At 35.5% G+C, this 13,123-nt stretch overlaps 1 protein-coding gene across 2 annotated transcripts; it reads right to left on the reverse strand.

Moving 5' to 3' along the window:
- Nucleotides 1–125: 125 nt before the first annotated feature.
- LOC125845235 (probable complex I intermediate-associated protein 30) lies at nucleotides 126–11,514 on the reverse strand. Of its 2 annotated transcripts, none has more exons than XM_049524698.1 (8): nucleotides 11,368–11,514; nucleotides 7,209–7,289; nucleotides 5,756–5,869; nucleotides 5,130–5,186; nucleotides 2,648–2,739; nucleotides 1,403–1,483; nucleotides 1,216–1,314; nucleotides 126–674 (listed from the first exon to the last, which is right to left on the reverse strand). In XM_049524698.1, exons 2-8 carry the CDS (start codon nucleotides 7,258–7,260, stop codon nucleotides 483–485), a joined length of 687 nt encoding a protein of 228 aa, XP_049380655.1. In that variant the 5' UTR covers nucleotides 7,261–7,289; nucleotides 11,368–11,514; the 3' UTR covers nucleotides 126–482. The 2 variants fall into 2 exon arrangements, with proteins under 2 accessions (XP_049380655.1, XP_049380656.1); XM_049524699.1 differs by having other exon boundaries at nucleotides 11,363–11,424.
- Between the last annotated feature and the right edge of the window lie 1,609 nt (nucleotides 11,515–13,123).

Here is a 13,123-nt window from a genome sequence, read left to right on the forward strand (position 1 = left end):
GCTTTGGGCGTACAGTCGGATGCTTAGGGCGTAAGTCTTATAAAACTAAGCCCCACACTAGAGTCTCAGGGGGTTTTGCTAGAGCCCCCAACGGAGTCTTTTAAAACAGCTTGGAACAGTATTACTGATTACTAGCACATTGCTGAAATATTTGATTGACAGACCTTGTAAAAGACAAAGGATATAATCAAAATGAAGAGCCAAATTTATTACAAGAGAATTTTTTTTGATAATTTAGACTTTGGTGATGTAGACTGTTGTAGAGTCTATTTAAGCAACAAAGTGAATCGTAAGATTTCACTCCTTTCCTGAGGTACATAGAAAACGAACCTGTATCTCCTACATCTCCGATCTCCGATTGATGACTTCAAAAATACCAACTCCGTAGCTAGAATTTCTGCGATCTTTGCCCAACCGATAAGCATGGATGCCTCAAAGGTCCTGGTCTTTTACAATCATTCTTTATAATGTTCCACTTTTGTTTACTGCATCATCCGCAAGGCTTTGATCCAATCAACTTCAACTCCAAAATCACCAGGACCAGACTTTGCATCTGGAACTCCACCTTCTGCGTTGACAGATAAAGACATACCAACGATTCGAGCTGGATTCATCTCCATCCTTGCATTTATTATGTTCCCTCTCCATGTAGGTGCATAACGAGTAAGTGGGATCTACACAGCCAATAAAAGCAATCTACTTATCTTCTCTTCCCCCACAAGTATTCTATTTGAACCTTCTGNTTAAGGGGTGTGGGGGTGCCACGCCACCCCCGAACTTCGACGGAAACTCTATATATACATAGGTATATATATATAATATTTATATTTATATAAAGCGTGCCACCCACAGAACAAAATTGGCTTGTGGTGCCACGGTAGGAGTGCAACTTTAGAAGGCTGATGTTGCGGGTTCGAATCCCATTTGTACCTATTTTTTTGAGAAAGACGTTTTTTTAAGAAAAAGGAAATTGTTGCACACGTTCTTTTAAGAAAAATTAGAGAACTAAAATTAATTTATATCGAAAACACGAATAATTTAATCAAATATAAAATTAATTTAATCGATAAGTCTATTTGGCACCCACGGAGTCTAAATCCTGGATCCGCCACTGCTTCTCTTCCCCCGCAAATTGAACAAGTATTCTATTTGAACCTTCTGCGATGTGATATAGCTCCCACATCACATGAAGGATGAAAGAAATGAAGAACTTACCTTTGCAATATACCAGTTATCTTTTGGCACAAAAACGAATGCTTGCCATGAATTATCTTCATCTTGTCCTGGACTATTGACCCAATTCTCTGTGTATATCTGCGATTAGGCTCTTAGTGAGAAATGACTATTTCCACAGTTCATCTAAATATCAATAGCAGCAGTTCAATGAAAACATAGAACATACTGTAGAAATATAGCATCTTCCATCCCCTTTAAGTTTAAGAGCTATTGTGTCATATCCATCCAAATCAATGAAGCCATCAAACTGCAAGAAAAAAAAATTAGAAGGAAAAGCCACGCTACTAATAGATAAAACAAAACATATCCTCTATATCGTAATATTGTGTAAGGAGCAGTCAGAAATGACACGTCAACTATAACAAACACATTTAAGTTTTTTTGAAGTTTCACCACTAGTGCCTGCTATATGAGAATCACTCTTTTGATAAAGCCAACTAGTGATATATTGAACGTTTCATAGCAAATGAAAGCAAAATTTTATTACTTCATTAACTTTCAAATGAAAAATTTTAATAATGAAATACACTCTTACTAATTGACTAATTAAAAATTTGAAATGCAAAAAAAAAAAAAAAAAAGAGGAAGAGAGACTATCTCGCATGCAAATGAAACATCACAAACTTTATTGAAGTAAGACTTGGCAAATATAAAGATAGTTCTTTAGTTAAAACAAGGGGAGTAGAAAATGAGGGGAAAGGACTTAACATCTATCACTATCCCGAGTCCGAAGAGATGGTTCACTGATAGACTTGAGGAATAGATCATTCAACTCATTCACATCCAGATCATGTATATTTGAGTATACAAATAAATCTGCTAAATTCTCGTGGGGGTTTTCTATTTATTTTTAAAAAGATTGTCTTACCAAGCAGGCCCCTGCTGGGTTGGTCTGTGGGTCATGAACCAATTCCTAGCTGGGTCCAGTTAGGGGGTCTAACCATCTAATAATTGACCTGGCCCATGCCCCTTAAGTTAGAGGGTCAGACAAATCAAGAGCTGGAGCTGGAGGTAGGGGACCACTTAGGGACCTGTTTTAAGGGGTTAAATGGGTTAGTTTGTGGATTAACCCAGCCAACTTGACAGATCTGAACTTTTGAATAGAAGGATTATCAACAGTCACAAAGGAGACAAAAACATACAATATCAGTTAGACGACCTAAGTCTAAGATGTGCAAATGGCCCAAGCTGACCAAGATGCTGCCCCGTCCATTATTTTCCTACTTATATTCAGTTATCATGTATTTTTTTTTTCATTTTGGTTTTCCCAGTAAAGTCTTCTTATTCTCTTGGTGTTCTAGGGCTTTGTCATCTCTTCCTTCGAATTTTTTATCTTGAATCTGTGACTTATCTCATTATCAAACAAGAAAAGGGCACGAAGTATTTATTAGGATGGTTGAGTAGCATTCACCTTTTTAGACCGCATTCCACAAAAGCCACTTCGAGTCATATTCCACTTTGATCCTTCCATAACATCCAAAGAGAGGTTTCCAGAGAAAAGACCTGTCAAAAGAACCAGAAATCTGTCTATATTCAATGAGAAAAGTAACACTAATTATAGTACTCCCTCCGTCCCATTTTATGTGCACCCTTTGACTTGGCACGGTGTTTAAGAAAAAAAGGAAGACTTTTGAAACTTGTGGTCTAAAACAATACTTAGATATTTGTATGGTTGAGATTCATTTCATTAAGGATATAATGGAAATTTTAAAGTTAAATTGTTTCTAATTATAAAAAGGTGACGTTCTTTTTGGGACGAACTAAAAAGGAACCACATAAAATGGGACAGAGGGAGTAACATCTTTTGACATACTTTCATGATTATCACCAAGAATTGTCTACAATAGACAAGATTGAAGAAGGGACATGGGCGAGGCAGAACAAAGAAATTACGTAAGTGGAATTTTAGGCTCGGTGGTATTCTCAGAGGTCAATGGCTTTCTCCACATACAACACTGAAGGCCTCAAATAATGCTACTCCAATTATAGTGCTTTTACAGCAGCCACATAGAAGCGATCAATCAATTTTATTTTATTTTGAACAAGCAAAGTTGGGTCAGCTATATGAATTGTAGGAATTTGACTATTTTTACGCTGCCTGTCAATTTACTACAACGATCTTCCCTTATCCGGGACTTGAGATCACCTATGCTCTGCAAGTATAGGTTGAGAGATAGAAGAGATCATGGTTTAACTATTTTTCACCAGTTAATTCTTTGCACACCGTAGCTAATTCAGTCAGTTGGCTTCCAAGGAGAAGAATTTCCACAAACAGACACTAAAGCCAAATGCAACAATATCATTCCAACAAATTACACATTAAATATTATCAATGTTGTGAGAAATATAGGAAAAGAATATTATTGAATTGTTGTTGTTTACATCATTACATTGAGATCCTATTTATAGACCCTAGAATACAATCCTTTACCAAGTAAGATACTATTTATTATTCCTATTTCTATTTCCATTACTATTCCTATTCTAATAGGATTGTATAAACATATTTCTATTCTAATAGGATTGTATAAACCTATTCCTATTCTAACACTCCCCCTCAAGCTAGTGCATACAATTCATGTACCTAGCTTGTTACAAATGTAATTAACACGAGGACTGATGAGGGGCTTGATGAGATATCTGCAAGTTGATCACTCGACTTCACAAAATTGACAATCAATCTCAATGTGCTTGGTCTTCTCATGAAGTACTGAATTTGATGCATAATGCCGATAAAACACAGAGTGATAAAATTATAGTGTTGGAACTTCCCAAACCAAGCTTGCAAAGACTGTTTCAGACCATAGAGTGACTTACGTAATCAACATACAAGGCTACTAAACTCCCCCTGAGCAACAAAATTAGGTGGTTGCTCCATATAGACTTCTTCACAATGCAGCGGTCGTTGTAAGTGCTCAAAATCTAGTATAAAGTGTATGGATCATGTTGAATTCAATAGACGAGTCGATATCAAACAAGTCACCGAAAAACTGGCCAGAACATGCTCNTTTGACTATTTTTACGCTGCCTGTCAATTTACTACAACGATCTTCCCTTATCCGGGACTTGAGATCACCTATGCTCTGCAAGTATAGGTTGAGAGATAGAAGAGATCATGGTTTAACTATTTTTCACCAGTTAATTCTTTGCACACCGTAGCTAATTCAGTCAGTTGGCTTCCAAGGAGAAGAATTTCCACAAACAGACACTAAAGCCAAATGCAACAATATCATTCCAACAAATTACACATTAAATATTATCATTGTCATAGGAGCAATTAAAGCTCAATATTTGAAGTCCATAAAGAGGCGATATAAAATAAACTTATATACATTTGATGAAGAATCTAACCAAAAGAAATTCAAACATGTAGAGAAGTTACTGTGTCTCAATACTTTAATTAAATCTAAGATAAAAAGTCAAGGCTTTAGCTTACTAAGACAAACTTCAAAATGCTTGCAAGCAGTGCATCCATAGTTTCTTACCAGCGAGGAGTTTGAGATTGTAATACAGCCTCTCTACCTCCATGAGGTAGTGGTAAGGTCTGCCTACACTCTACCCTCCCCACTCCCCAGACCCCACTAAGTGGGATTTCACTGGGTATGTTGTTGTTGTTGTATGAGTTAACAAAGTTATCTGAACTGTAAAATTAATTGTTTGTACTGTTTTCAGAGGAAAACAAAAGTTCTACACCAAAGAGCTATCTAGCACATGCAGTCAATAATCCAAGATAAAAGTGAGAAATAACCATTAGCAGTTGAGGTTGGATAAGAGAAGTATAACACATAAAGACTTTATAAGTGACTAAAAACAATTAAAAAGGAAAAGGGAAGATCAACAGAAAAAGAACAAAAAGGAAATAAAGAACAGTATGCACACTCAAAATAATTTACCAACACTAGTTGACCCATTTCCAGTGTCCTTAATCTCCAAAGCTGCTGAGGATAGACCTGAGATATTATCATCAGGATATTTATTAGTCACTAACTTAATCTTGGATTTGGTGAACACTTGGACAAAAGAAAAGAAAGCCCTCAGTCTATAGATGCCTTGCATGATTCTTAGAGACTGTAGTCATGGGTTAACTTTGTAAGGGCACTATCCTTAAGTACCATCACTCTGATTTCTAAAAATAACAATTACGAGCACCTCAACATAATATATGCAGATATGAAAAGACAAGTGTATTTTGTAAAACCAAAGAATCTAGGCTTTGTAATTAGATGCTCACAAAAATAGAATATTTCTTCATAATTTTTGGTATTTTTTTTTTTTTAGTTGGAGTAATCAAAATAATAAATTCATCTCAAATGGAAAACAATGTGTTCTGTAAAGCTGAGAGTCCACCTCCACTAAGAACCATGTGCAGAATAAGGCTATGAAAGTCTACAACTAAAGGAGAATAAATAAGGAAAACTGATTGCACAAAATAACAGGTTGGAATATACCCAAAAAGTTCTTGTTTGGCTGTTACCAAGTACTCGTATTACATGTAAGAGAAGTATGTACGTCTATATACCTCCATATTCTGAATCTGAGTATAAATGCCAATTCTTGAGCTCATCCTTTGAACTAAAGTTGAAAATGTATCTTTCACTGGGTGGAACTAGGTCTTCAATGTTCCACGCGAGTGCTACAGGTGAAAAAAGTTATTATGCATTGAAAGTTGCTATAATTGATAGAGACAGAAGTAACAAAATAAGAGCACCATTTTACTCGCATGCTGATTCAATGAAGAATACACTGTTACACACTTAGCAAAAGATTGGTCAACTACTTGTCAACTTGAGGAGCTAGATAGGGATTACCGCAAACCCATAAGATAATACCAACACCCATCACAAACTAATGAAGCAAAAAGTATGAGGGAGAACAACAAGAACATGACAAAGAAGTTAATTAATATTAACAGCTAAGCACGTCAATGGAGATGTGCAGATGAAAAAGGTTATCTATGCCCCTGTTCTTCTTTCTTTTACACTATTTGCATAAATGCTGTAAAGAACTACTGGGGTCTGGGTGAATCATTTTTATCTATAAACCTCACTCAGCTCCTTTTAAACATACAAGCCTCTCCACAATAGACATGAAAGGACACCAAAGCAAAGACAATTCTAAGTTTCTAAAGATGACAGGAATTCTCGCAGATCACCCAGCCATTTTAACAATTTATTTTAACTGATCTGTGAGAAATGGTAAACGAAAAGAAAGTATTCAGACTGGCAAGAAAGGACTTATGAAGCAAAATTCCCGTATATTTCAAAGGGTCCTAACTAGCTAAAACTAAAATGGCTTCCATAAACATTAACTAAAATGGCTTCAAAAAACATTTACTTATTAAAATAACTTAACAATCAGAATCTGAAAGGCAAACAAGCTGATGCACCAAAATAAGATGGCGAATGCAATTAACAAAGATGTATCTTCAGTGCAGCACACATAACTACATAAGGTTTGTTAGTGGAANTCGAACTTGAGACCTTGAAAGGGAGCAAACCCCAAGGCTCAAGTCAATTGCCAGCAGGCCAACCCCTGAGGGTTAACTTGGATGGAGAATTGGTTAGGATTTAGTTGGGATTTCATTTGTAACCAAGTGTAGATGTAATCTTGATTCTTAGTTGCTTTCATCTGTTGTATAAATACCATTTCACATCAATAAAACTCATTCTTTGGCTGCCAATTTAGATTTCCTTTGCTCATTTGTTAGTTCAAAGCTTAGTCATTATGAATTTCTCATTGCTTTTGGTGGTATAGTGAGCTTTTTCACTTGCGATTCTGCACTTTTGCATCACAAGCTGGGATTAATATATATTCCATCTCATGTCAGCTAAAAGGATCAAAAAATGGGTCGAACATCAAATCCTAGTAGTATTTGGTAACAGGAAATAGAAATGAAAAGTATCCGCTAAAACAGAAACAGAAGCAGCATAGGGATTTGGATGAAAAAATTCCAGAATAATCAGGTGAAATACCTCTTCTTGTAGCATTCAACGATGCTTGCAATAGTGAGCGGAACCTAGACATATCTAACTTCCCCTCCTGTAAGAAAACTCCTGCAACATTGAATTGAGGATTCCATCAAATTTCAGCTATTAGAGACAGGATACTGCACAACAAAAAGCAAGGCATGCTACTGTGAAATTAAGGACTTAAATTGCTTGAGATCATATACCAATCTATTGACAGCAAGCCTTCTGGCTTCCAGCAATGTCTCTCCTTACTTTATTTACCTCAAAGTTCAATTAGATGGAGAAAAATAGTATACAGAGGAATAAGGGTAGCTGAATCTTTACAAGGAGACGGTTTGCCAATGTGGAAAAAGAGAGAAATGATCAAAATGGTCCTTATTGTATGGGGTTGGACTATTTTGGTCCTTAATAGATGCTACGTAACAGATATAGTCCTCATTGTATGCAAGAAATAGACACTTTTTAGTACTAAACCTTAAAACTAATGGTTTCCCTAAATAAATCTGTTAAAAGTAAACTGAGAAACAAATTAAACCCAAAAAGAAAACTTCCCCTTATTGTTCTTGTCTGTAAAACCCCTCTGACACAAACTCTCAAGAATTGTTGGAGGAAAATGTCATATAGCAAATTGACTATTACAGTGCAAGCTACTTAACTAGACGAAATTGCCGGAGTCAATCCAGATAAATGGAAAGGCAAAACAGTTGCAAGCTTGGAAGAGAGTCCCTAGGATCTACCAATACCCATTTTTCAAGAGAATAATTTGAAATGCAAGCATATATAGTACGCCCTCGTGTTTAGACCATACATGATTATAGCGTAGTGGATCAAATAGAACATGGATTACAAGACTTTGAACAAACTTTGCCGCACTACCCGATTTACTCGAATAGTTTATAATAAGTTTAAGCGAACACAACAACTGAATCCCGGAAAATTTGGAGGCAATGAAAGAGAAATAGGTGAAGCAGAGGTTTCTCAGAGCANTTGGAGGAAAATGTCATATAGCAAATTGACTATTACAGTGCAAGCTACTTAACTAGACGAAATTGCCGGAGTCAATCCAGATAAATGGAAAGGCAAAACAGTTGCAAGCTTGGAAGAGAGTCCCTAGGATCTACCAATACCCATTTTTCAAGAGAATAATTTGAAATGCAAGCATATATAGTACGCCCTCGTGTTTAGATCATACATGATTATAGTGTAGTGGATCAAATAGAACATGGATTACAAGACTTTGAAAAAACTTTGCCGCACTACCCGATTTACTCAAATAGTTTATAATAAGTTTAAGCGAACATAACAACTGAATCCCGGAAAATTTGGAGGCAATGAAAGAGAAATAGGTGAAGCAGAAGGTTTCTCAGAGCATACCAAAAAATCAAAGAATCAAAGACGATTCTTGATAGATCTCAAGATAGTGATCGATCACTTATTTATGGGAATGCTTTCCGACATTCATAGACAGGGGGTCACTTCTGCCAGTGTTCCTGAGGTCAATGAACAGAAGTGCTGTGAAGGAGGAGTAAAATCCCAAAATAGTGCCTTGGGCTGAGACTCAAAATCATCCTTGTTCTTTCACATGAAGCACTAATAGTCCCTTATATTTGCAATCTTGATGCACTTTTGGTCCTCCCCAAACTTCCCCTATTTTTTAACATTGGTTTTGTCCACAATTTAGTATATGAAATGTTCAGTCCTTCTCTTTTTTGTTAAGTAGAAACAACAGCACTATATGAGAGAAAGTGAGAAGAAGAGTGTCCTTTGTTTTGTTCAATCCAACTACGTTGCAGCTAAACCAAGAACCTACCTTTGTTTTTCGGACTATTGTCTGTATTTTCAGGCATTTTTGCTTCAAAAGGCAATAGCATAAAGCACCCACAAGTAAGATAGAAAACAAGTTACAAATCTCAATATGTGAGAATGAATAAATTAAAAGTGCTGTAACGAGACAAGGTCGAACCTAACATGTCGGATCGGAGCAGGGATGTACACGTAAATTAGGCATAGTGAACGAGCTTCTAGTAGCCCCTAATCTTAATCAATTTCAATACTGATCTTTGCTTAAGGATATTAGGGGAAGGGAGTGTTACTACTTGCCAATTGTGTATGTTTTGGTATAATCCAAGCCTTAGTTGCATCTATTTCATTCACATATTAACTTATTGTTAGAGTTATATTTATTTTACTGGAGTTGTGTAAGAGCTTTCAAAGGAGTTCATGAACATATTGGTCTACTCTATCAATAGATATATCTTTCTTCAAAAGCTAAAGCCGATTGTTTGTATTTTTGTGAAGTAAAATTCAGCACAAGAATCATGTCCTTTCATGTTATGCATTTTCATAATTAGATATAGCCACATTTACAAGTATCAAATTTGACCCATATAAATATATAACATGTTCAATTTATCAAATTTTAATGGGGTAGGTCGATATTATTTTGTTTCGCATCTCAAAAATCAACTTGCTGGTAGAATTATCAGACTCTATTTTCTTGCAACATATTGGTGAAATTTCATTTCTTTACCGATCATCCTCTACTACAAACTTTTTAACATCAAACTAACTTTTAAGCTTGACTCCTAGTTTTTGCTTTTGAGCTCGTTCTTTCCTTTCTGTAGCTCCTAAACTCAGCACATATATGGATCCCAGTTTCTCGAGTAGTTTCTCAAAATGATTTTCAGTTAAATGAACTTTATCTAAATCTATAAAATACTTTTATGTTGGGGCGGATTGGGTTACGACCCAAAACAACCTATACTGACCTAATTCATTTATCAAAATAGATTTTTGGACGGATTAGATCATAGCTCATATATTAACATAATCTGCTTTGATCTGTATAAGTTTGACCCAATCTACCAATTTGAAACTCCATCCTGCTAATTTTTTCTTTAGGTGTATATAATGGACGGAAAACTTAATTTGATTAGATTAATAGTGCTGTTCAGTTGAAGATAATCATTGTTACTTTCAGAAGATGTCTGCATTAAGGAAAAGTCTAAGAGAGCTTCCTTTAGTCTGCTCACGAATGAGAGTTGGTTGTATTAGTTCATAAAACAGATTTAACAACTAATAAGCAAGCAACAATTCCTCCATTTAGCAGTGTAAACCAACAGCTTGTAACAAAAAAATTCAGCCCAAAAAGGAAATATTTGACTCCAAAAGCACAAGAACAGAGAATGTCACAGAGTGTACTTTGAATTAGGTGTGCATAATTTTCAACTCAAGCGATTCGACCAAGCAGTCCAAGACGTATCTAACCATCCCAAATTTACTCAAAACCAACTCCTAATAGTGCTTGGGTAATCAGACTTCAGTGGCGAATTCATTAAGCACACAATAAAATGGAGATCAGGTTTAACAAAGGCTCAAGTCAAACAACCGAATAAAAGAACCCATTTCAAGAGTTCAAAATTTATGGCTATAGATGATCATACTGCTCCATGTAGAAGTTTCCCTCTCCCCAATCTCCATTTCCTTACAAATTGGTCAAATCTGAACAAAACACTTTAAAACCAACCCGAACTACCCCACACGCACTCATACAAATANAATAAAAGAACCCATTTCAAGAGTTCAAAATTTATGGCTATAGATTATCATACTGCTCCATGTAGTGCTTGGGTAATCAGACTTCAGTGGCGAATTCATTAAGCACACAATAAAATGGAGATCAGGTTTAACAAAGGCTCAAGTCAAACAACCAAATAAAAGAACCCATTTCAAGAGTTCAAAATTTATGGCTATAGATTATCATACTGCTCCATGTAGAAGTTTCCCTCTCCCCAATCTCCACTTCCTTACAAATTGGTCAAATCTGAACAAAACACTTTAAAACCAACCCGAACTACCCCACACGCATTCATACAAATATCCTAATGTCACTGGCTACTCAGACTTCACCTACTTCTAAAATCATCTCTCAGACAATTTATCAAACACATTGCAGGCAGAACTTTAACCTAACTTTTAGCACAATTGATTTACCCTCCCATTTACTGGGAATTATAGTTCAATGCAGCACAAATACATCACAATCATCCAACAATACCAGAATTGAACAATTTGTGCTCTCTAACTCCACAACAAAAGATTCACATGGACAGAAAAGAAAAATAAGAATAATTCTGTAAGGGAGAGAGAGAAGAGACCTTACCTGAGAGCCACTGGGAACCTCGACTGGTAATGGAGTTGTGTGATCGTGTGGTGTTGTGAAGTGAGCTTGTGTGTTAGCGTGAAGGTGAGCGGACATATAAAACAGGGGAAATCATTTGACATAAAGAGTAGGAAAAATGGTTAAATTTTTTTTTCATGTATAATATGCCATATTTAATATTATTTTTATGTATATTTTATCCAGAGTTATCAAAAAGGATCAGTCCCGCTTCGCGGGCAATGGACTTTGATGGGCTAGGGCAGGCCGATCCTTCATTTGAAAGGGCCTGAAAAATGTCCAATCCAACCTAGAAGGGTCGCGGGCTAGCCATTTCTTTTTTCCTTTTCAAACTTAAAATTCTATAACATCAAGAAGATGAGAAGATTTTCAAATCAAATATGACAAATAATGGTATTGTTTCAATAACACTAGCAAAATATCTAGTGTGATTAACATATATTTAAGATACTAGATAAATGTATCTAGTGTGATGCATCCCATATATGCGAGTCAAATAAAAGAGTGGCGAGTGAGATGAAAGGGAGGCGAGGGCTCATAATTTATCTATGTATCCTAAATACATACGAATTCACAGAGATAGAGTGTATCTAGAATAAATTGACCTAATTTTGAGTCCATGTATCCCGAGATACATGTATCTGCCAAAATCTTATAAGATTCATAATATTATAACATGGTGTGTCTTTAAGTAATTAGCTCATACAATATGGATATTTCTGTAAGTTATCCTTAAATAAATAATTTTGGTCCATGGGTCAACCCCGGCCCGACCCTGATCAAGCCTCAAGGGTCAAAAACTTATATGGGTAAGGCTTATAAGCCCTAGTTTAAATGGGCTTGAAAAATTCTATCACCCTACCCCAATAACGAGTTGGGTTGGCCGGCCCCCATGGGCTAAGTCCATTTTGACGTCTCTAATTTATCAAATAATCCCTAACGTTTTAGTTAAAATAATTAAAGGGTAAAAATTAAAAATTATTATATTTGAAGACACCAATTAAGGAAAAATTACCTAAATACACAATTTATTTTACTATAATTTCTAAAATCCCCTATCGTTTGAAAAATTTACAAAAATCCTAACTCTCTTATTCTCGGATACATCACTTTACACGATGTACCAGTCAGATACATCACTTTATGCAATGTATCAGGATGTTGAGTGATGTATATGAAACCTAGACGCAATGAATTGGGACATTGAGGGATATGCCCGAAACTAGAATGTGATGTATCGGGACGTTTTGTAATGTATCTAGATTCCACCAAATTTCAAAGATTTTTGTAATTTAAAAAATATATAAATAAAATGTAATTAACTCTTAATACTATGAGATTTGTATAAAACTTCCCAAAAATTAAAGGTCATCAAAATAAAAATATTTGTGCCAATAAAGGGAACTTGGAAAATATTGGAATGGGCTTCTTCAGAATAAAAATTAGTTTTGGGCTAAGGACTAATGCTAAGCTCATTAGCTAAGGACCTCATAAGGGATATAAAATTGGCCTTTCAAAAAGAATTCGGTTTTGTCAATCAAAAAATCAAGGGAAAATTGTACTGAAATAACAAACTATTAATTCAAATTAAATATTATAGCCATAATTTATTTTAATTGTAATTTGCAGCAAACATCCCCTTTTTAGTCATCTGATTCAGTATACAATTAGTCATTTTCGGTATACAATTAGTGCCTGTTTGGATTGACTTATTTTAGGTGCTTTTAAGCCAAAATAA

The sequence above is a fragment of the Solanum stenotomum genome, chromosome 11 (assembly GCF_019186545.1).
Source record: "Solanum stenotomum isolate F172 chromosome 11, ASM1918654v1, whole genome shotgun sequence".
Classification (NCBI taxonomy): Eukaryota; Viridiplantae; Streptophyta; class Magnoliopsida; order Solanales; family Solanaceae; genus Solanum; species Solanum stenotomum.